This window comes from Ciona intestinalis, chromosome 4, assembly GCF_000224145.3.
Source record: "Ciona intestinalis chromosome 4, KH, whole genome shotgun sequence".
Lineage (NCBI taxonomy): Eukaryota > Metazoa > Chordata > Ascidiacea > Phlebobranchia > Cionidae > Ciona > Ciona intestinalis.
Window position 1 is genome coordinate 5,334,118 of NC_020169.2, and position 22,667 is coordinate 5,356,784.

Genomic DNA, 22,667 nt, shown 5'->3' on the forward strand with positions numbered 1-22,667 from the left:
ACAAAAGAAGTCGTTAAAACACGCTTATGGTTAAAACAGATGTACATTAATTTGGGGAAAAAAGCGTGGTCGCTACACCTAGCATGCGAACAGCGAGCCATTTATGGTAAATTTTTTTCTAATTTACACAAAAGAAGTCGTTAAAACACGCTTATGGTTAAAACAGATTTACATTAATTTGGGGAAAAAAAGCGTGGTCGCTACACCTAGCATGCGAACAGCGAGCCATTTATGTTAAATTTTTTTCTAATTTACACAAAAGAAGTCGTTAAAACACGCTTATGGTTAAAACAGATTTACATTAATTTGGGGAAAAAAAGCGTGGTCGCTACACCTAGCATGCGAACAGCGAGCCATTTATGTTAATTTTTTTCTAATTTACACAAAAGAAGTCGTTAAAACACGCTTATGGTTAAAACAGATTTACATTAATTTGGGGAAAAAAAGCGTGGTCGCTACACCTAGCATGCGAACAGCGAGCCATTTATGTTAATTTTTTTCTAATTTACACAAAAGAAGTCGTTAAAACACGCTTATGGTTAAAACAGATTTACATTAATTTGGGGAAAGAAAGCGTGGTCGCTACACCTAGCATGCGAACAGCGAGCCATTTATGTTAAATTTTTTTCCAATTTACACTTCTAATGGAATCAAAAGTACGCTTAAAGACACGTAATATGTAAATAAGCAATTAAGCAGCTATGTGCATGGCTAACCGCGCTTTGCTAAAGCTGCTAACGATAACAATTATAAAGGAAATTAAATAAATGGCGGTTAGTGGGCTATTCACCTGTGGGAAAGGGTCGTCGCTTGAAAGAAGAACGTTTTCCGGCTTTAAATCGCAATGAACAATATTTTGCTTGTGCAGACAACGAAGTGCAATAAGAATCTGCAATGAATGAAATAATTAATAAACAACTTTATTTTGGTGTAATGTTGCGGCGGAAATTATTAATTTACGGGAATTTAAAGACGTGTGGAGATTTCTAACGCCATTATTTTAAATGTAGAAATAAAATGGGCGACATCAACCTATTTCTTATTGCATGATTCCGATACAACAGTTATGTGTTGAGTGTTCAAAGACAGAGCAGCAAAACTATAATAAGTGTAACAAGTGCGTCTCGCTAATTCCAAAGCTTTTGCCTAGCACCGAAAATATTTAAAACCAAGATACGTATTTTCTAGCCAGCAACAAGAGACTGACGATGTCATTTAGGCAAAATTTATTTATTATACAATTTGTTAGACTAGATTTTTTACTGTATTTCTTCACACAAGAATCGTCTAAATCTAGGAGCACCAGACCACGGTCAGATTCGCGGAATTTATGACAGTTATAAGCGTTTTAGTGCTTGTAACTGAGTCGGACTTTTTTGTCTGTTACGTTTTCGTAGCACCAGATAAGGTTAAGATTCGTGGAATTTATTACGTTCTCGTGACACCAGACACTTACTTGAGATATTAAAAACTTGGTGATTCGTTCGGGCAGCCTTCCTCTTTCACTTGACAATATCATCTCCAACATATCTCCTCTTAACTTCTCCATCACTACGAATATCTGCTCCGGTGTTTCGAACATATTGAAGAGCTTCACAATACCGGGGTGGTCAAGTGTCTGCGTGGAAACGGTTGGAAAGTTAGTAGAAACGACGGGAACTCTCCCCTGATGCGTAATACGTATTAGACACGTCATGCTTTATTTCTATTAAACAGGTGCTTAAATTTGAAACATTACAAACTAGATAGAAACAAAGGAAAAATCAGCACTGCGCGTTTAAAATATGTTTGATACGATTCTTATCTCAAACGTTTAAGTTTTAAAAACTAAAACCATCTGCGGTGATTAAAATAAACGCTCTGGGGGAGAGGATGGGACACCGTTTCGTTCTATTTTCTCGACCTATTTTGCAGTAAACAAAGAACATTCAAAGAAATATAAAATCGTATCCTCACGACTCCCATGGACCGTTGTTAATTGTTATTTGGATATTATGTGCAAAAGGTGTCGTTTCCCGCCCTACCATATGTTTAAAACGATTTTTATCCCAAACATTTCGGTTTAAACTAAAACCATTTTCAGTGATGCCAAACGTTAAAACAAACGCGGTAAGCGAACCATCTTCCCCCAACCTATTATACGATGTTGATACATACCTCTAAGATTTGCACTTCAGTACGTAGTTGGCTTTCTTCTTTATGTTGAAACCGTAGCTTGTCAACTACTTTGATAGCAACGTCAAAGCACCGTTTCCGATGTTTTCCACCGTAGACTATCCCGAACTGACCAGAGCCGAGAACTTCGTCGGGAAACACTTGGTAAATCTATTTGGTCAACACTGGGCGTTACAGGAGATAGTAATTGAGGTTTATATCATATATAAATACTCGTCAAAAACTTGAGATAAGAAGTATAGTACTGTGGGATAAAATGTAAGCAATATCCCGAATTTCATAATGTGTTGAAAAATAACACCGCTCTTTTGGACAACTAAGGGGAATGAAAGAATGAACCATCTTAACCCAACCTAGTATTACGAAGTGGTGCGCAAACCTGCAACGAAGATTCAACCAAAATGTCGGACATTGGGACCCCATACGTCCATTTAATTACCGGTTGCTACTAGCTGATTGACGTTTACGGGGGCATTAGTTAGTAGCAAAGTATTTCATATCTATAAAACTTCTTTCTTCACTCATCCAAATGGTTAAGAAGCAATCAATGGATCTACAGTTACGACCGCGTATTATATCTGATAATATACAGCAGTCAGTACTGAAACCACGCCTTTGGGGTAACGGGACAACTGCGGCCGTAAGACCCCCCCCATATATAATATAACATTTGATTTACTTACTTGACTAATATCGGTGGCTTTTGAATCTTCTGGGTCCCTCGTTAGCGATATCATGACTGAAACCTCTGCGTATAAATCGTATTATTTCCACGAGTCTGTTAACTTTAAATATTCCTTACTTCGTTTTACACCAACGGCCGAATCTTGCTGTTTATCTACTGGTGTAAGCGCTTGGTAGATCTTCGTATGCCAATCAATGACGTTCTGCGACCTTAGGTATAAATATACATATGTAGGTAGGTTGTGCGTGTATTGTATATGCATGAACGTTAAGGGAAATGGTGAAACAGAACTCGCTAAAAATAAGGTTCAAACACACATTAGGGGACACGTTACAGAACCATAATATCAACTTAGTAATTAAATTCAACTGAACGGTAAATAAACGAGCTTAATGGTGAACGTGCATAAAATAAATGCGTATTAATAGATCAATTTCGACCTAAATGCGTTGTAATGATGTTATATAATTATATCGTGGGCAGCGTATGTTAAACTAATATCATTAACCTGGCCGATGGACAAAAATAATGAACACACACAGTGGGATGATACAGTGTTATTTACATCATCCCAACGGTATCCCATCCTTCCCCACAGAAATATATGGGAATTTGGAGCTAACGGTGTCCCATTTTACCCGCAGTATCACATGAGGATTTAGATCCCAACGGTATCCCATCTTACCCCGCAGTATTATATATGTCATATACAATTGCGACATTCGTAAAACAATAACGAGCTTACATTTCCCCTGTGTCATCCCTGACCAGAAGCTCCAACCCTGATGTAAGAATCTTAAAGAAGTGAAGAGGTTCGCCAGGTTGTAATCTACTAACCATCACTGTACTGAGGATCTCACTCAACTGGATCTCCTGGAATTAAGAAATGTTGATAAAATGAATTTTACGTCAAATAAAAATAAATTGACGTCAAAAATGGAGTATCCTGGAATTGATCCTAGAAGTGACACAAAACACATAATGGCCAAATCTTGCCTTAATCCTAAGTTTCGACAAGAACCTCACCCATGCACAATAGAGTAGTCTGTATACAACTCATAACATGCTGTTGGGAAACGAATTTAAACTTGTTAAATCTAGTAAAACGGAGAAATGCCAAAACCGAATTTTCACTCATACCGGTTCCAAATTTCTCGAACAAAATTAACTTAGATTTTGTTTAAAACCCATGGTTTCGACTGAAAAACGTTGGTTTAAAATAAATTTAAAAAACCTTTAAATTTTTATGCCAGAAGATGGGTCATTGTAATAGCAGCAGAATATCTACCTTTACACTACCAGTTCAAACTTGTTTAATGCGGTATAAACCGGAAAATTGGCAGCAAGATCAAAAGATAAAACACAATGCAACGTCCGTATGCTAATTACATTGCGTCACAAGTTGTTTAATGTGGCCTAAACCAGTTTTATCTGGTATATAGTCACGGGGGATATAACTCGACCGAGCGGCGCCGAACTGTAGCATTGCCGTGACGTGTAAGAAACCATTCGTTTACTCTGCTCGCTATTGATTCCCTATGTCAACATACGCGTCGACGGATTCCGGCTTCAGCTATTAATATTCGCGGAGGGGCTTTTATGGACAACGGCGGGGAACGTGGCAGCTTGAGCGGCGCAGACAGGTCCACGAAACCTGGTTACCTTGAAATAATTGGCTCCAGTTTCTGATCTGTACATTGTAATGGACTTCGTGTCAAGTCTCCAGTAGTGTCGTTTACACTGCGGAGTAAACGAGAAATTAAAACACGTAAGTGTTAAAGTGTATAATAAAAATTTAGCAAATATATAACAAAATCTTAGCTTGGTTCTGATAAAACATTAAACAAAAATGGCACTTTGTTAAAAATATGAAGAAAAATAGAATTTGATAAGACCTAGACCATCTTGTCATATAAGGGTCTAGGGTGGGGAAAGTTGGGACACTTTTTCATTCCATTTTCTCGTCACATTTGGTAGTAAACAAAGAGTATTTAAAATATTATAAAATCGTATTCTCACGACTCCCATAGAACGCTGTTAGTTGTTAAAAATACGATTAGGATGTTTAAATATTATGTGCTAAAGTTGTCCCGTATTCTCTTCCCCCACCCTACTGTATATTACAAAATCTTAACACCTAAATTACATTTGTCCCCAGACCCAATGACCATTAATAAATAAACAAATGTTGACAGCGGATGTAAATATACATGGTCTGTAATGTTTGTATTGAAACTGGCAAGAAGATATAAACATATCGATATGCTCTATGCTGTTATTACCATTGCATCCTTGTTCGTAAAATGAATAAGCCATCCGTCTTTCAGCACCGTGCTTGACCGTTTCTTGGTTTGTTTTATGGACTGTACGACTCGCATTAGCGGAATGTTTGGAGCGTCCGAGCTGAAATGAGATGACAGTTATTCGATGCATTCGTTGCCCTCGGCTCTTTGCAAGGTCACCAGTGCCAAAGGGGTTAATGCGATTTTCAAGGCTGAAACGTGAACAGCGTTCGCAGAATTTGACTGGCGTAAGGTCGTTACAGTTAAGGCTTTATATAAAGTCAATTTAATGCCACGGAATTTTAAATCATTGTAGTGGTGGCAGAATTAGCGGGGAATTCTCACCAAATAGAAACTACCTATTTCAAAAATTCATAAAAGCTGTAGATGTGTAAGATTATTGACCAACTATGTCCAACAACCCAAGTCCTTTAGCTCACCGTACGACCTCACCCATATAGAATAGTATGGGCATATACAATGGGCCAACTCTGGCATAGATACCATGCATCACCCATACAGAACGGAGCATATAGTAGGCGGGGACACCTTTAGCACATAATATCCAAATATCCTGATCGTGTTTCTAACAATTAACAACGGTCTATGGGAGTCGTGAGGATACGGTTTTATAATTCTCTGATTGTTTTTTGCTTACTGCCAAATGAGACGAAAAAATACAATAAAAAGGCGTCCCATCTTCCCCCACCCTATTATAAAACACCAACTCGCTCACCTTTCAACGGCCATCATGTTATTCTCCGTTTGTTCGTCTTCATCCATTGATCTGTTAGGAGTCGGAGGATCAAAAGGGTCCTCCGACACTTCCATTCCATCATCACTGTCCATCAGGTCTTCTCCATCTGCCTCGGAGTCTAAAAGAGGGCAGATTATGAGAGATATTCCGTTACTTCTGCTACCAGGCATAATATTCTTTTAGTGGCTCTTCTGGTATAAAAACAGCGTGTTTTCGATATTTCGTATCTTGCCGAACGACAGACGAAAAAACAGTTGTGCTAACTATGTAATAATGAACAGCAGCTGATTATTGAGTTGCCTTCGTGGTTGGTCCGTACATGCGGATGTATATGACTGTTATTTTTAATTTGGTTGTTCGAATTGATTAGCTTCGTTGGTTAATAACTGGGAAATTGGTTATGTCGCTACCGGTGAATATGAGACACAGTTGGTCGAATTTCATTACCTGGCATTTTGTTCGACCTGATTAACGAATCGAACATCGTATCGTATATGGTCTCGTGGGATTATAGAGGCTTTGTTGTACATGATACGTACGGGATATATAAGAGGTCACGTTGAGATATTTAGAAATTAAATTTGGATGATGTCCATTTGTTAATATCAGCTTCAAATATTGCAAAGCAAGGTCGAACCGGTTTGCGCCGGATTAAACCGGTTTTACGCTGTTTGGGGCGGTCAAATCAATATGGCTTTACTAAAATTGAAGATTGCGTGTGTGCAAATGTTTTTTTGTAAAATGATTGAGATTGTAACTCGTTGTTGGATGCCGGTTGCTACGGATGTGTGTTTGACCCAACCCTTATGTGTCGTCGTAACAGTTGCTACGAAAGTAATGTGAATAAAATTCGTGTGGGCGGAGGCATTATGACGACACATGAAGCGTGACGACGTGCGAAAATTACTGTGCTAGGCGCAACAGCATCGTAGTGACCTTGAGTACGTGAAGTTGACTTATTCGCTCGTGATAATGTGGTGTTATTGGCTAGCACGATGTTTCCGCTTTCTACAATGGACCCGTTTATCTGTGTTGTTTTAGGCGGGACAACAAAGCATACCACGTGCCCGGTAAAGAACATTCTTATCAAGGCCTCAATCCTCAAGAACAATAGCAATCATTGGCCTGAGAACCTGCGTTGTGACAGCCGTGTATTCTAAACAATGTCGTCTATTCAAAGGAATGAACCATGACAGAATTTTAGGTGCGACATTTATGCAAAGAATTGATGTACCGATACTACACAATAACCGATACTACACCGGAATGGTTGAAATACTTTAAATGTTTTTAACGATTCCTAAGACTCAAATAATGCATTGTGACAACGACAGTTGCAGCGAACGCTTTGTTGGTGTTGTTTGTTACGTAACAAGCCATTCCATTCGTGAACTCGTGTGGATAATAGGTGGAAACAATAGCGATCTTTCTACCCCGCTATCGACTGCGGCTTGTGGCAATCAGTGGTTTATAGGAAGGAGCGGCGAGTATAAAACACATGGTTTCACATGTGGCCATGTAAGCTATACTTGTCTATTATTAATGGCAACTACTCAAAAACGGGAATGGCAACATGAGAAGTACTTGGGAAACCCCTATGTATAGTTTATTAGGTGAATATATTGTCCGAAACAGAAAGTGCATCTTACTTTTGGTTTCTTCCTCTGGGCAATTGGCGGGAACTTCATTTTTACATCGTTTGTGGCAGTTGAATTTGCAATCTGTGTATAAAGAGTTTTAAATAGGGTCAAGTAATGGTTACATATGGACCATACCTTTGCATTGAAGGCCTTGCTTGAAAAAACCTTTAAGAAGCTTCTTGCAGTGCATGCAGACTGTAGGTCGTGTGTATGTGTGCACCTGTCGTACAGAAATAATTTGTTTGCCAAGTTCTGTGTGCGTGTGTAGCGTGGTCCCTGTTTTGTTGGTTCGGTCCGCTCACCTGAAAAGTGTGGGGAACACGTATCGCCGGTGATCGCTCCATCCAAAGCGGGCGGCAAGAGTAAGTTCGACTCGATCTCTGCGAAGGATGTAGACTAACCACCTGGTGAATGTGTACGAGGTTTGAATTAGCACGGTTGGTTGGCAATGTATAAGCGAGGCTTACCGCTATATACACACTCAGACAGAATGGTGAAGGGCTGCAGAAAATCACCTTAACTTGCGACTTACCATGTTATGGTTCATTACTTTCAAGTGAATTGTAAAAATGCAATTGAAATTTGCTTATGCTTATACCAGTACTACCACATTAGAAAGATTTTAGTTCATTTCTAGACAGTGAATTGTAAAAAAATGGAGGTATTGAATTGTTGAACATATACCACAGTGAATAGAGGTTCAAGCTTGCCATGCAAAATACAGCAATAAACTAACTCCGCCGCATCATATTACACCAATGGTAAGCCGTATGTAAAAAGTAATATACGACAAGTTATTTCCTTACCGAGGAAGCCACAGAATCTTGCAAGGAGAGCGTGGAACCACCGTTCCAATTTGTTTGCAGCGATGTTGACACGGATGCTTTTCGTTTACGAACTAACGTGCAATCATTAGGGATTTTGTAAGCACATCGTTTGTGGTAATTCTGCCCACAACCTGTAGAAATCGGTTACAACTTTAATATTGCAAGTTTAACACAGAAATGATAAAACACGGAAGGTAGACACGAAACGCACTTTTCTGTTGGCTGTTAAGCTCATATTATTAAAAAGATTCAGACATGTGTACATAAGTACATTTAAAATTGATTGAGTATTAGTATAACCTTCAATCTTCATAAAGAATATACCGAAAACCTTATAATATCTGTCACCAGAAACTACATAAACTATTGCACTCTATATCACATTTGAACAACATACGCACATAATTAGTCAATAGACTTCCCACAGGTTTCGATGCGTTCTGTTTTACATGTTCTATCACTAAGCGGTAATTACCGTGTGGTCAAAAATTACCCAACTGCTAGCGTTTTCGTACCGGCACGCACACAAATAAAGAGACGTTAATTGGAAAATACCGGGTTTTCCGTCGGTTTAAGACGCGCAGAGACATTTTGTTGTAAATACTTACCGTCACAACGAAGTCCTTGTCGTACTATCCCCCATAGCATTTCACCACAATAGTCACAGAACGCTGGTGATCGGTAGGAATGCACAGATAAAGTGTGAGGGCGTATTTTCATGTTTTCATCACCAAACTCGGCTGCAAAGAAGAAATTGTCCATCTAGTTTTGCACTACAAGGGAAAATACTAAACAAATTGACTTGTAAAAACTACATGGTACAGTGGCTTAATTTGCGCCAATCGATTTACAAATTGCAACAGCTGTGAATCATGTAGTGACATTATAACAACAAAACGGAGCGCAGTGAATAATTGTAAACGGCCTATTCGAACTGGCCTCGTTTAATTTAAATGTATGAGCTCATAGAGTATTTACACTATGATATCACGCCTGCACACGGTTGGCGTGACAGACTGGGAGTTAAAATTAATTGAGATTCCGTGGCTTAAACTAGAAGAGAGGCAATTATGGCAGTCTGTTGTTTAGTAGGCCATTAACTTAACCGCCTTGTATTTCACGACTAGAGACGCAGAGGCCAGCGCATAGCTGAGCACGCCTTTGCGTAAGCGGCAGTAAAAGATTTACTGCGCCAGTATAACCAGCCGTATATGGCCTCAGGCATATTGTGTACTGGCCACATATGGTTGAATACTCCAGCCATAGAATGCTCACTGACATTGTGATTAAGTTTACAACCGGGGCTGTTGTAAAACGCACAAGAAAACAACACACTAATAAGTTAATTAAAGAAGTAATTAAGTCGTTTGGTTTTATCCCATAAGACCATTACCATAGCAATTTCAGTGACAAAATAAAGAAACATCCTACACAAAAACATAAAACCTAACCTAATAACGAATGCTTATGCCTTATGCCATTCATTAGAATCCAATTTGTAAATGTTAATTTAAGTCATTCTGCAAGGTATATGAGTTTCATCCTATGCAATTAGTTTTAATTCTAGAGCAGCCAAGTTGAAATGGTAACTACTATGTGGTTACATGAGTTTATCATTGTGCAAACAAAGTTTAAAATCTATGACACAAAATGATTCACATGTTTAACATTTCTAAAACTGCTTACTTACAACATGGGTGGTAAACAAATTCTTTTAAAGGCATTTAATTTGCATGCTTTTAGTGAAACATACACTGCATTTACTATTTAGTTGGTACAACAATAACGTAAAACTACATACAAGGGACAGTAAAGTTTAATGGGTTAAATGGAACAGTTTAATAGGCTAAATGGAAGGCTAACATTTCAATGATTCAATTAATAAAAATTGGACCAAGTCTGGCCTAACTACCAAGTTGCTTTGCATTCTATAGGACCTCAACCATACAGAATAATGAATTGAATAGCAAAAGAATAGAATGCAAAGTTTTCAAAGCAGAAGTATGTGTCTTTAACATTGAAAAATATTTAAAACAAAGCGGTTACAGTCAAATGCTTCAGTTGGTGATAACTTACAATCTTACATGAAACCACAATGTTTAAAGTTAAAAGTGTATGCAACTTACAACGAAAACACAATAGGCGAAAACAGCATTTCTCAGCTGGTATAACTTACATGAAAGCACGATTTCAATGAGAGACCCTTCTCTTACATCCTCGGGTGACTTGACAACTTGTAAGATGTTATCGGAAGTAGGATGGTGGTGGAAAAGGTAGATTTGTTGCGCCAACCTTAGACATATTTGAGCTTGGGGAAACTGTGACGAAAAATGCATTTCATTGAATGACCAGAAATTGAAAATTATGACAAGTTTTTTGGTTATTTATTTTTAACAAGATTTGAACTTTTGACACAGGATTCTTAACTTTGTCGTAAAAAAATGATAAATTTTAATGCTTCCTGATAGAATTATTGGTATTAGGAAGTCAAAGGTGTACCACTGTTACCACATAGTAAACATAAGATCACTTTCAATTTTAGGAGTAAAGAGTGACTATGAAAAAGATAACCTTTCGGTATCATTGACGGTATGAATTATTAAATTTTATGTTAACACCATGTTAATTGGAAGAATTGTAGAAATAAAAGCTAAGATAATAACATAGTGATAGTTTTTAAATAGGCATGATTAGGTGAAAACTTACATATATTGGGCTGAAAGAGAGACTGTATCAATAATTTATGCCATTATTTAATCATAGATTAAAGTCGTAGACAATGAGTTGTATTCACACAACATAAGAAACATCACACCTGTTTTTCAAGCACGGCAACAGCTGCTTCTTTTAATGCAGTAACGGACAGTTCAGCTCGACGGATAGCAACAGGCTCTCGGTGGAATCCGATTTGAAAATGGAATTCTAACACGGACTCCGAAGATATTGATTCTTCAGTAATGATTGTAGTTTGACGATCGTTGGAAAACATTTCCACGCCAACATTGAACAATGATCACGATTTAAATAAAATGGCTAAATAAAACCATACAAAAATAGAAAAATACTGAAACAAAAAGCTTCATTTAATAATGATAATAATACAGTTAATAAATGTGAAATATACATTAAACATTCATTTCATAAAATACATATATGTAATAACTATTTAATTAGGTTATTGGGACAATTTTTCATTTTGTACCTTTTTTACTCAAAAACACTAAAACAGTTTTCTATATTAAAACAGATTTACTAATATGGTACTAAAATATTCAAAAACTCTGTTTTTTATTAAATATGAATAATAAACAATAAATTTAAGGTAAGCAACGCTTTTTTAAATATGTAACTTGTGTAAGTTTATGGAGGTATCAATACAACTAGGGAAATAGCTCGGTATGGCCTTGTAAGCTTAACATCCTCCTTGGTTGTAATAACTTGTCGGCTATTTATTAACTTTTAGTTTTGCTGAGAAGCCAACAACACAACAACTGGGTGCTTATACTTGTTAACAAACGACTTAACTACCCTAAGTAAATGATTCCAGTTAGTCAGGAAGTTTGTGTATACGGCTACTCGCAGCTCGCACGACGCAGAATGAAAAACAAGCAAACTTTTCTCGTATTGGCCGTACAGACTATGCACGATAACTGGCGACGAGATCACACCGTAGCGCCACTTCCTGTTGCTCTTTTCTCCCTGAATCTGTGTAATAAAATACACCAGACATGCTTACTACGGGATGTAATATAATACTGTAACAGAGTCGCTAAGAGTATGTACGTAACTTTGAAAAATACTTCGTATAGCAAAGTGCTTCCGATTGTAAATTTAAAGTTACAACGGCTGGAAAGTGTCACCTAAATTGTACATGACGTTTCTGTCTTGCACATGAGTGAAAAAAGCTTTCTGTACCGGCACTATTCTGGGAAATATGATCAAATCGTCCTGCCCAACCCAGTGTCCCATCCTTTACAGGCATAAACACTGACGTAATGTTTTGAACGTCACAATAAAATATGGTACCCGCCACTGGAGTGTGACGAGACAGCTAGTAATTGTTACGTTGCGGTAGATTGGATTTGGCACACATTTGGGGAATGTTTTTGTAAGCAAAGACAAAAATGCATAAATGGGAAGAATAAACAACTCTGTGGTCCCCAGCGACGATGAAATACTTAGTAAAAGAGGTTATAAATTGGACCGTGTTCTCGGAGAAGGCAGCTATTCAAAAGTAAAGTCCGCGCTATGGAAAAAACCTGGTAGTAACGAAACTTTGCAAGTTGCTATCAAGATAATTAATCGTACAACTGCCCCGCAAGACTTTATTGAACGGTTTTGGCCGCGAGAACGAGATTTAATGGAAGTTTTGCAGCATGATAATGTCATTCAGATGTTTGACATATTTTCTGAAGCCAACAAAATTTACATGTCGCTAGAAAGGGCGACACACGGAGACCTATTAGATTACGTCCAATTAAAAGGTCGCCTTGGAGAACAAGAAACTCACAAGTATTTTTCGGAGATGTGTAATGGTATAAAGTACCTACACGGACTACAAATCGTTCATCGAGATTTAAAATGCGAAAATATGCTTCTAACTGCACAAAACTCGATAAAAATTGCCGATTTTGGTTTCGCAAGAAAAATGTCTAAAAGCGAAATAAGTAAAACGTTTTGCGGCAGTGCAGCGTATGCAGCTCCTGAAGTTCTAAGGGGAGTACCTTATGAAGGAACTTCATCTGATATCTGGAGCCTCGGGGTTATTTTGTTTATCATGGCATGCGCGCTTATGCCGTTTCGGGACACCAGTCTTTCAAAAATTCTGAAGGATCAGAAAAATACGCCCAATTTCCCGGAAAAACATAAACTCAATAAGCGGTATTGTCATCTCGTTACCAATATACTAAGGTACGACTTGAAAAAAAGATTTAGCCTACAAGATATATTACATCACGATTGGCTGACAACTATATATAACAAACCAAGGCCAGACCCGTCTGTTAGCTCAACAGATTCAGGAATTGAAAGCGACAGATCTCTTTCTATTATATCGTCAGAATTATCAGAACTATGCCCATCGTAACGATTAAAATCAACAGCAACAAAAGGGTTTTAAATTTCTGATTTATTTTCAGTGTCTGATGTTTCGGGTTTTTGCAAATCTTTTATTTCTGTCTTTTCCTCAATGGAAGCAGGTAGTTTTTTGGGTGGAATGACTTTTAAAATAGCAGTTTTCCAATCCTGTAGTTTTAGGTATGCGAGAAGAATTTCAAAAACTGCAAAGTAATAAAAATATTGTTACATTAATAGTAGAAAGCATGTAAGCTTATGCCTATTGTAGTATATATAAATTACTCTTTAACAGAGCGCATAATATACAGTTTAACAACCTTTTTTGTGGCTGTGTACCATCTTTTCTTACAGGTTACCATGTATGGTACATTGTGGGTGATTAGTTTTTGATGATTATAAAGAAAATAAAACTGTAAATTTTCTACAGAAACGTTTAGTTTAAATTTTATAGTAGCTTTACCATGATTGACAGTTAACACTTTTCTAGTTTTGATATCAATATTTTCATCAAGTGGCAAGCGTGCTGTGGGAATTCCTTTCTCTGTGCATAGTTTGTGACAGAGACCCTGGATAATGACATATAAGAATTGAAATTTTTGGAAAGCAGTAGCAAAAAGTAAACTATTTATAGCACAGAAGGGAAGGGAAAGTAGCAATGAATCTGACAGCCAATTAAAACACGCGAAGGGTAAAAACTACCTCAAAAAAATTTCAAATAAAGTCATAGCCGCTAAACCCATTGGAAAAAGTGTAGTTAAATGTAAAGGTTTCAACTGTGATCCTTTTTTAAAAATCATTTTGTGGCCATATCCTGTCTTTTCGTTTTAAATGGTTATTAATCTTTGCTACCGAAATCAAAGACACAAATGATTGAATGTAGCTAGCTTTATCCTCCCATGGTTGGAAACCACAGTCATTATACCACGGGTGTTCTGTTTTATGCACCTCGTGCCAGCTTACAAGTTACCAAGTATATAACTTAATGATATATACATATTATAATTATATACATATTATCACCTTTTCATGATTATGATCCACTAGCCCACCTATCACGTAAACTTTTCCATGTTCAATGTTACTCAACACATTATCTGATTCCGCTGTCAGATATACCAGATCTTCTTTCTTAAACCTCTCCAGAATATCAGCATCAAAATGCATGTCCCAGTTTTCATGAGATGGATCCAAACAAGCCTTGAGCTTCCCTTTTAAACCACATAAGTGGTACTGCCATAAAAATAAATGCAGCATGTCAATTACCACTCGCATACATTACATTAGAGGTGCAACTATAGTATTATACTGTTCATAAATTACAATATGACAAAATCAACGCAAGTAATATAATAAACAGTTATTTTCTAAGCTTGGATTACTTCTGTATGTTTGTCACGAATTCTCTTACCATATTTAGGTGTGGCAGCTACAATTTTAATGAGCAAAGTTTTTGTTTTCTCTTTTTCTTCTGCTATTTCATTAGATTTGTAATAAGCCCTAATACTCGCATTGTCGCATACTACTTAAAAGATTTTTATCACATTTTAGTTGTTCAACCATAGCTGTTGAACAACTGATACAACATACAAATGTATAGAAGGGTGGGGGAAGATGGGACACCTTTAGCACGTAATAACCAAATATTTAGATTGTGTTTTAAACAATTAACAACGGTATATGGGAGTCGGGAGGATACAGTTCTATGATTATTTGAATTTCCTTTGTTTGCTACCAAATGTGACGAGAAAATAGAACGAAAAGGTGTCCCATCTTTCCCCACTACATGTATAGTGTATTCCCCACTTTCCCCACTACATGTATAGTGTATTCCCCACTACATGTATAGTGTATGTTATTAGAGCAATTTGACATCTAGATTCAATACATACCTGTACAGGGCAGGATGACCTTCTATTTTCCTTATAACTCCAAGCAATTTGCTTTCCAAGTTTCCCAAGATCCCTGATGGTCATTATGTCATTGAAACTCGCATCTATAGCAACGTGATAATGACTTTCAAAGTTTTCAGTTGTCGTAATTTTTTCCAGTTTTCTCTTTTTTGTTCCGTTCAGTTTATTTCTTTCTTTGTAAATAAGTTTTCTCTTCTTGCGGTGTTCTCTGTAGATAAATGATGTCAAGCCTTATGTTATCAATGTTTGCAACAATACAAGCTAAATAACAAATTAGCATAATGATATATACCTACTATCAAAGTCAATGCATTTACGGGTAATCCGTTTTATTATTACTGAAAAGGTGTTTATTTAAAAATTAATGTGTTCATTTAAATTTATTTAAAAATTGGGTGTTATTTAAAAAACCTTATAACATTCGTACTTTATTGTCATAAGAAGCTTAGATTGCAATTTGCAGTCTTCTTTAAACACAAAATAATGAAAACACACAATATGACTTAACAACATGCTGTTTTACAGCTGTTGTTTTGTCGCTACATCCTGTCTTTCGTTTAAAATATTTCTAAATCTAATTGAAGAGACAAATAAAGTTATAATTACTATTACATACTTTCTTTCATCTGCACTTTCAAGCCACTTGACTTGTTTGTTTATTTTCTTTTTTTGATTCTTGGATATTGTATCATCCGCAAGTAAGAGTCTCAATTCTTCTAAAGTTTTATCTGAACATAAATTAAACTGTTTATAAATTTAACATTTATGCCTAAATTTGCTACAGCATATTAGAAATTAAATGACAAAATGAAGTTAAGTTTTTGTAAATACTTGCAAATAAGATATAAAATAAATGACAAAACAGTTTAAGTTTGTATAATTAATTTTATAGAAAATACTTTGGTATTTATGCTTTAATAGAACACTGTCGTCGTCTTCTTCAACATTCTTTGTTTTCTCTTCTAAATTCTCTGCTTCCGTCATCTTATGAATTGCACCAATAATTTTATACAGACCACGTTTATACCTATGCTTATAATGTAGATATATAATATGATGATTAAAGGTTTAAGTTATCGTAACAACCAGAAAAAAGAATGAATAAATTTAAAGTTCACACTATGGCATTAACATGAAGGACAATTACAATTAATATACTGTTTAGTGTTCATCATGTTAACTTTGAAAAATCATGTGTTTAACTATCAATACCGTTAGGTGTTTAGTTTTCTAGTATCGTTTAGATTTAAAAGGTTTGTTATAACTTTCAATGAACTTCATATCAACTTCATTTGTTTTACACATAGGTTCAGCAATTGACATTATTTCACCAAAAGATAGAATTTTAAAAGACGCCAAACGCTCATGGTTTGCAGTTTCGTCATCTCTTGCAACTGTAACACAGTGGTTTTCATCTAGCATTGATTCTTCAAAGACCCAGTTCGGTTGAAGATTTTCTTTAACATATAAGCGTGTGTCATTTACAAGTGTTTTAGATAAAGGCGAAGACACTGAAAAACTGAGAGACTGCAAATCATATGTAATACCAGCACCTAAGGCTTTGACATAGCTCTCTTTTAAACACCAATGACGGTAAAAAGTTTTCATTTGATCATCTGCGTTTGTTGGTTTTCTGATAGATTTCCACTCGTGAAGGGTGAACTGGCGATCCATAAGTTTGAAAAACGTATCGTTGTCGCCGTGCTTTTCTCTTACGTCCATAATATCGATTCCAACGTTGTGTTCATTGTGCGCTACCACAGCCGCATAATCGCCTTGATGACTTGCGTTAAAGTATATCTTATGTACATTGTGGACCACAGGGTCAAGTATTGGCTTTCCCTTTTCAGTTCGTGACAGCTTAAGATCGTACCATTTGACCCCCAAACATTTGCAGAGAGCATATCTAAGCAAAAGTCGTGCAGACAAGCAAAGCTTTGCGTCGTCTTTGAAATAAAACTCAGAAATACGGCGGCACTCACTACTCTGAATGCACTGACCAACTAACGTCCAATCTGCTACAGTTGGTGCCCACGCAGCTGAATTAAACGCATATTTACACGAAGACAACATGATGGTATTTTACCTTTCACAAATTAAAGCGGTTGATTTTCTGGTACCTCTTCGGGATTTCCCTAAAACAATTATGAAACATATTCGTCCCCAGTAAAATATTCGTGTTTTATAGCTCAAATTTTTTAATGGAAGCACTGCAATGCGACCAATAATGAAACAAACAAGTTATTTACATTCCGAGTCTTCAACAGCTTCGTTAATTTTCACGCCGTTGCTGTTGCTGTACTGTATTTAACTATAGTTGTTCTGTATGTTCTATATTTAACTTTCCGAAACTACGTTTTTCAGAGAATAGACTATATAGGAATTAATACAACTGGAACTGACCGATATGATTAAAATGTAAGCTCCAGTTCATGACATACACTCAAATATAATTGCTGCACAGAAAGGTAAGTCATATAGTCATGATTTAACCAAAGAGTTTAAACCACATCTTTGATTTAACCGAATTCGCCTGACATCGGTCACTTTTTAATTTAAATCGCTTCAAATGGGTTACTTAATAATGTATAATTGCCCGCAAAAAACACAACTTCGCGGTAGCATTAATTTGTACAGAAAACGCAGTGTTGGCCTACGAAAAAAAAACGCCTAACTGAAACAATATAGGTTCAAAAAGACATTGAATACAGTTCGCCGCAAATTATAACTCTTAGAGTTGATCCAGTTTTTAAAGATAAGTTAGGTTCAATCGCAATCAAAAAATACCTAATTATTTTGTCTATTTTCGCAAAGCGCTTACTATCTTGCACCCCACGAACGAAAGTACAACAGATAGAACGCTAGCTGACAAAATCATTTCTTTTTTCATCCGAATCATAAACGGGTGCTCCCTTAAAAAATCCTCCATTGAAGAACCGTCCTTATTTTTATGAGCAATTTGTTCATCTGGTGATTCCACGCCCAGGAATTTACACAGAGGTTCCCAACCTTGTTTAATGTTGTAAACTAGAAGCTGGTCCTTCGGGACTTTCTGTAATATAGTGCGGTTGGACAGAAATAGGACGCCACACATTTTCATTCTATTTCCTCGTCCCAGTTGGTAGTAAACAAAGAATCTTCAAAAAACTATCAAGCCGCATCCTCACGACTCCCATGGATTGTTGTTAATTGTTTAAAACACGATCAAGATATTTGGATAGTATGTGCTAAATGTGTCGTATCTTACCCCACAGTACTGTATATAAAAACGCAATGTTACCTACCTGCTGCACATACACGTTGTGCATTCGGTAACGAGTTCGTGTGAGGTGTTCATTGCATGTGACGTTTGAGAATGGAAAAGAGAGTTTCCCACCAAAAAAATGATGATCTGTTGAAACGGAGGGTAAAAGTTTGATATATAGGGTATAAACTTACGCAACGGTAAAGGCTTTCTTAAACTAGTAATTAAATTTACGTATGGTCTTCCTGGTGCATCATGCCCATGTATGGCCGATCTATGATATATGCCATTTCGTGATAACTTAAATTTAGCAGGCATCAGTTGTCATTTTTATCCTGCTAATCTCGTAAACCTATAAATGGCTGTCGTTGCCTCGCCACGGGCAGATAAATAAGTTACATTCAATTTTTTATTCATACATTACACACTGTAGAGTTGCTCAGATCAGCCCATGCTTTAAGTTCGTATTCAGTATTATGTTTAGAGGGTATTTTGCTCACCGATATGCCGGCGAAATCGTCCAAATTTAATTCCGTTAGGTGACAGCAGGTGTATCAGTTTTATTGTAAGGTTACTGTTCGATCTTGACATTTGTTTTTCCCAGCTTTTAAACCACTCGTCTTCGCTGTCACGAACCGCCAGAATTACCTATATGTTTCACACATTATTGACTGTAGAAAGAATCCTACCAAAATGGGTATGTAAATAGCTAGATAGATATTATATTACAACTTATCTCTATAGAGCGGGGACAAATCTGACATAAATGTAAGTACTATGAGGTGAGGTGGGATACCACTTGCACCTAAATTCCGTGCGTTCTATAATCGTGTTTAAACTATTTACAAACATCTTTTAAAGTTGCTGGTCTACGGTTATATGCCTCTGTATATATTCTTTGTTTCATACAAAATGGGACGAGAAAGGTGGAAATCCCACCTTACCCCAACCTACTATAACATACTTTCGCGTCTGGGAAAACTGAGAATATTTCCTCCCAGAAGATCGGGATCGGATTATCAATAACAACATCCACATCTTGATACATCCTCCGGAAATCTTCCGCTTTTCCTTTTCCAGTGAAAAACTTTTCCCACTCGTCGCCATGGTAACAGGCATGCTCCAAAAAATCGTAGACTTGGTAGTCGAGTTTGGTTAAAGCGGCAGCCAAACTTTTGGTTCCAGTTTTAGCGCAGCCTACCACTATAACCTTCATTGTACTCCACTAAACTATAACACAACTGCACAAAACAAAAGAACCGTTATACCGATACAGCTTTAATGACTATTAAGTTAAATATTAACGGCGTTGAAAGTACAATATGTGCAGACGATCTTTTCTTTTCGCAAGTACAACTAAGCTATTATGTTCGTTGACACATTTTGGGTTAATTATGGAAAATACTTGAGGCTTTGTGGGTTTTGTCAAGCGCTGCATTGGTCTTAAGTTCATGATAAACAAGAGAGCAGAGCTTTAATAAATGAGCATGGTTTAATAAACATACACAATTTTCTAATGTGAGGTTTAGGTGCACGTTCTGTTGTGGAAAATATTATTAAAAAAAGAACAGTTGTTAACAAAAGGTGATTAGTAGGGCACACATATTTGGCCAAAAAACTCATGCACATAGCTTAGTCTGTATAATAGGGCGATTCGGCGATGAACCCGCTATGGAAATTACTTTAAAATATATAGAGCTAGCAGTTATTATCTAAATACTCGAGCCAATGCAAATGAACCAACCACAGCTGTGAGCGTTAAAAGAACAGAAACGGAGATATACATTTCCTTCTGCATTCGTTGAGCTTTCGGGCTTTCCTTCAAGAAAGCTTCGTATGCCTCTCCCAGTTTGTTCTTATGGGGAAACGGCTCGTCTGGGATTTCCACGCCCAGGAATTCGCATAAAGGTCCCCAGCCTTCTTTCACGTTGTAAATTAACAGCTGTTCCTTGGGGACATTCTGGATGTATATAACACGACGCTCAATGCTTAACTGCTATTATGTTAATAGTTTCTACAAACCTTTGGTTATGATTAATTAATAGTTATATTATTGGGACCTCTGTATAGCTGTTGTAGAGTATAGGGCATTTTAATAATAAGATTTAACTGACTTATATAATGCGTTTCTCAGAAGGCCTGAAACCCGTAAAGTTAGCCTTTAAAACAGCCACGTATAATGTAGGTGTCTTAGTGAAAAACATTCTACAGACCTGTGGGACATAAGCAATTTGTTGACGGTAATACCTTCGAGTAACGATCTCATTTAGAACTGTATTTGACAGCAAATATGTCAGATTCCCGCCGTATAACTTACGGTCTGCAAAACAGATAAGATATAGCAGGCTGAGGAAGATGGGAGACTATAACACATACATCCAAATATTCTGATCCTGTTTTAAGCGATTCGCAAGGCTAGTCATGAAGATATGGTTTTATACTTCTTTGAATGGCCCATTACCACAGAAACCCGCTACCACTAAAAATGAATGGTATCTCACATAAGGTTCTCCTGTAACGATGAAACCTTCTTCCGTTCGGTGAAAACAGATGGATAAGCTTCCATGTTATGTTCGTACTCTGCCGTATAACATGTCTTCTTCTACTTTCATACCATTGGTCTTCGTCATCACGGACCGTGAGAATGATCTGTTTAGAAGTAACACCTCAATTTAAACCCATATATTTTAATCTCGACTCCTATAGAGTGTATGGCTGACAATTTCGACGAACATGTTTGTTTGACAATTTAGAACCACTGGATTGGAAATGGCTTTCTCAAGGTCACAATCGCCCGTTGCGGCGTCAAGCTTCGAACCCGTCACATTTTGGTTAAAGGCAGGCGGGTCCAACCAGCACTGTGGCAGACCGGTCAACATTTTTAAAGATAATTTATAAAGAGGTGTTCTAGACTTACCTTTGCATCTGGGTAGACTGAGAAAATTTCCTCCCAAAAGAAAGAAATTGGTCCATCACACACAACGTCCACGTCTTCGTACATCTGACGGAAATCTTCTACTTTACCTTTACCGTCGAAGAATCTTTCCCACTGCTCGCCATGGTACCAGAAATGCTCTAAGTTATCATATACGTTGTAGTCCAGTTTAGTTAATGCTTCAGCTAAACTTTTCGTGCCCGTTTTTACGCACCCAGCAACAATAATCTTCATTATTTAGAACTGTAAAAGAATAACACCATAGATTTTATTTTAACCTACTCAAATAAAAACATATTTAAACCGTATAGAACTGGGTATACTGGATATATATATATGCCTGAACCTGATTATTCAGTCTATATCGGTTCGCCTTTCTTACGCTGTGTATATTCAATGATTATTAGCTGTCTTGATAAACGTTTATGTTATTGTTTTTGTTTCCTGACAAACTGACATTATTTCCGCCACATGACGAACTGTCTCACTGTTATTTTGAATATTTTAACCAGTATACGATAGCGCTGCTTAATATTTCAACGTTGTAGTTCTGTGGTCGTACGTGCCTTTCGGCAGGACACGTAGAGCAAATGTTCCAGCCCAGAGGTCACTAATGGGTTGTCTACGTCGTAAGCCACACTAAAACAATAAAAATAACTAAAGTAAAAGGTTTGCGGCACAGCTAAGCCCTTTATGCTTAACAGGTTAACGAATCCCATTCACGGATCCCCTATATTGTCATATTTAATACATGTTGTGGCTTTACGTAACGTGGATTTTCTTTTTACAACCTTTATGTGGGATTTCTTTTTAAACCGGACAACAGCTATACAAGTTATGCTCGATCAAAATTAAAAATAAATATGTACAACTGCTTTTGTTGTTCCCTCTAACTTTTTTCGGAAGAACATTAGAATGGGAAAGACCAAAATACTGAAGAATCGGTTATCCCATTTGGTAGTAAACGAAGAACATTTAAAGTATTATAAAACGGTATCGCCGCGACTCTTACAGACTCTTGTTAATTGTTTGAAACGCGTTCGCGGTCATTTTGCACACGGTCTGTCACATTTATTCATTCTGTCTGTAAGCGACAAGAACAGTCAGTTTTTTTGTCCGCTACATGGCGTAAAAGC

General features: G+C 37.0%; 6 protein-coding genes across 6 annotated transcripts in view; 1 reads left to right on the forward strand and 5 right to left on the reverse strand.

Moving 5' to 3' along the window:
- Positions 1-11,458, reverse strand: part of LOC100180505 (serine/threonine-protein kinase D1) — a 14,225-nt gene extending 2,767 nt beyond the window's left edge. Inside the window, exons 1-16 of the mRNA XM_002131645.3 lie at positions 11,182-11,458; positions 10,543-10,684; positions 8,975-9,106; positions 8,346-8,497; positions 7,842-7,943; positions 7,675-7,759; positions 7,549-7,620; positions 5,879-6,017; positions 5,143-5,263; positions 4,523-4,600; positions 3,606-3,733; positions 2,978-3,069; positions 2,859-2,923; positions 2,158-2,325; positions 1,457-1,618; positions 791-889 (exon numbers count right to left, since the gene is read on the reverse strand). Coding sequence (XP_002131681.1) covers positions 791-889; positions 1,457-1,618; positions 2,158-2,325; positions 2,859-2,923; positions 2,978-3,069; positions 3,606-3,733; positions 4,523-4,600; positions 5,143-5,263; positions 5,879-6,017; positions 7,549-7,620; positions 7,675-7,759; positions 7,842-7,943; positions 8,346-8,497; positions 8,975-9,106; positions 10,543-10,684; positions 11,182-11,355 — 1,911 coding nt within the window. The 5' untranslated portion in view covers positions 11,356-11,458. The remainder of the gene's footprint in view (positions 1-790; positions 890-1,456; positions 1,619-2,157; positions 2,326-2,858; positions 2,924-2,977; positions 3,070-3,605; positions 3,734-4,522; positions 4,601-5,142; positions 5,264-5,878; positions 6,018-7,548; positions 7,621-7,674; positions 7,760-7,841; positions 7,944-8,345; positions 8,498-8,974; positions 9,107-10,542; positions 10,685-11,181) is intronic.
- A 330-nt stretch (positions 11,459-11,788) lies between these two features.
- LOC104265639 (testis-specific serine/threonine-protein kinase 3-like) lies at positions 11,789-13,867 on the forward strand. Its single transcript, XM_009860096.3, has one exon. The coding sequence runs from the start codon at positions 12,499-12,501 to the stop codon at positions 13,450-13,452; it is 954 nt and encodes a 317-aa protein (XP_009858398.1). The 5' UTR covers positions 11,789-12,498; the 3' UTR covers positions 13,453-13,867.
- On the reverse strand, positions 13,476-16,382 carry LOC100180545 (tRNA methyltransferase 10 homolog A-like). The gene is made up of 6 exons (XM_026834029.1): positions 16,252-16,382; positions 15,969-16,080; positions 15,332-15,560; positions 14,463-14,672; positions 13,903-14,008; positions 13,476-13,645 (listed from the first exon to the last, which is right to left on the reverse strand). The coding sequence occupies exons 1-6, from the start codon at positions 16,334-16,336 to the stop codon at positions 13,482-13,484; spliced, it is 906 nt and encodes a 301-aa protein (XP_026689830.1). The 5' UTR covers positions 16,337-16,382; the 3' UTR covers positions 13,476-13,481.
- Positions 16,383-17,774, reverse strand: LOC100175821 (L-aminoadipate-semialdehyde dehydrogenase-phosphopantetheinyl transferase). The gene has a single exon (XM_002131678.5). The coding sequence runs from the start codon at positions 17,423-17,425 to the stop codon at positions 16,583-16,585; it is 843 nt and encodes a 280-aa protein (XP_002131714.1). The 5' UTR covers positions 17,426-17,774; the 3' UTR covers positions 16,383-16,582.
- A 91-nt stretch (positions 17,775-17,865) lies between these two features.
- LOC100186007 lies at positions 17,866-19,844 on the reverse strand. The gene is made up of 4 exons (XM_002131738.4): positions 19,561-19,844; positions 19,097-19,244; positions 18,637-18,743; positions 17,866-18,404 (listed from the first exon to the last, which is right to left on the reverse strand). The coding sequence occupies exons 1-4, from the start codon at positions 19,810-19,812 to the stop codon at positions 18,153-18,155; spliced, it is 759 nt and encodes a 252-aa protein (XP_002131774.1). The 5' UTR covers positions 19,813-19,844; the 3' UTR covers positions 17,866-18,152.
- Positions 19,845-20,304: 460 nt separating this feature from the next.
- LOC101242581 lies at positions 20,305-22,398 on the reverse strand. Its single transcript, XM_018811742.2, has 4 exons — positions 21,514-22,398; positions 21,098-21,245; positions 20,810-20,916; positions 20,305-20,556 (listed from the first exon to the last, which is right to left on the reverse strand). Exons 1-4 carry the CDS (start codon positions 21,763-21,765, stop codon positions 20,305-20,307), a joined length of 759 nt encoding a protein of 252 aa, XP_018667287.1. The 5' UTR covers positions 21,766-22,398.
- Between the last annotated feature and the right edge of the window lie 269 nt (positions 22,399-22,667).

Coding starts and splice junctions, on each gene's coding strand:
- LOC100186007 (XM_002131738.4), bottom strand. CDS start 19,812: ATGAAGGTTATAGTGGTAGGCTGCGCTAAAACTGGAACCAAAAGTTTG. Junction 19,245..19,560: donor CAGTTTTCCCAGACGCGAAA/GTATGTTATAGT, acceptor TGAAACATATAG/GTAATTCTGGCGGTTCGTGA. Junction 18,405..18,636: donor ACAACGTGTATGTGCAGCAG/GTAGGTAACATT, acceptor ACTATATTACAG/AAAGTCCCGAAGGACCAGCT.
- LOC100175821 (XM_002131678.5), bottom strand. CDS start 17,425: ATGTTGTCTTCGTGTAAATATGCGTTTAATTCAGCTGCGTGGGCACCA.
- LOC101242581 (XM_018811742.2), bottom strand. CDS start 21,765: ATGAAGATTATTGTTGCTGGGTGCGTAAAAACGGGCACGAAAAGTTTA. Junction 20,917..21,097: donor TCGTTACAGGAGAACCTTAT/GTGAGATACCAT, acceptor TCTGTTTTGCAG/ACCGTAAGTTATACGGCGGG. Junction 20,557..20,809: donor AAATTGCTTATGTCCCACAG/GTCTGTAGAATG, acceptor ATATACATCCAG/AATGTCCCCAAGGAACAGCT.
- LOC100180545 (XM_026834029.1), bottom strand. CDS start 16,336: ATGACGGAAGCAGAGAATTTAGAAGAGAAAACAAAGAATGTTGAAGAA. Junction 15,561..15,968: donor GAAAGTGCAGATGAAAGAAA/GTATGTAATAGT, acceptor ATTTATCTACAG/AGAACACCGCAAGAAGAGAA. Junction 14,009..14,462: donor TGGATCATAATCATGAAAAG/GTGATAATATGT, acceptor GTCATTATCCAG/GGTCTCTGTCACAAACTATG.
- LOC104265639 (XM_009860096.3), top strand. CDS start 12,499: ATGGGAAGAATAAACAACTCTGTGGTCCCCAGCGACGATGAAATACTT.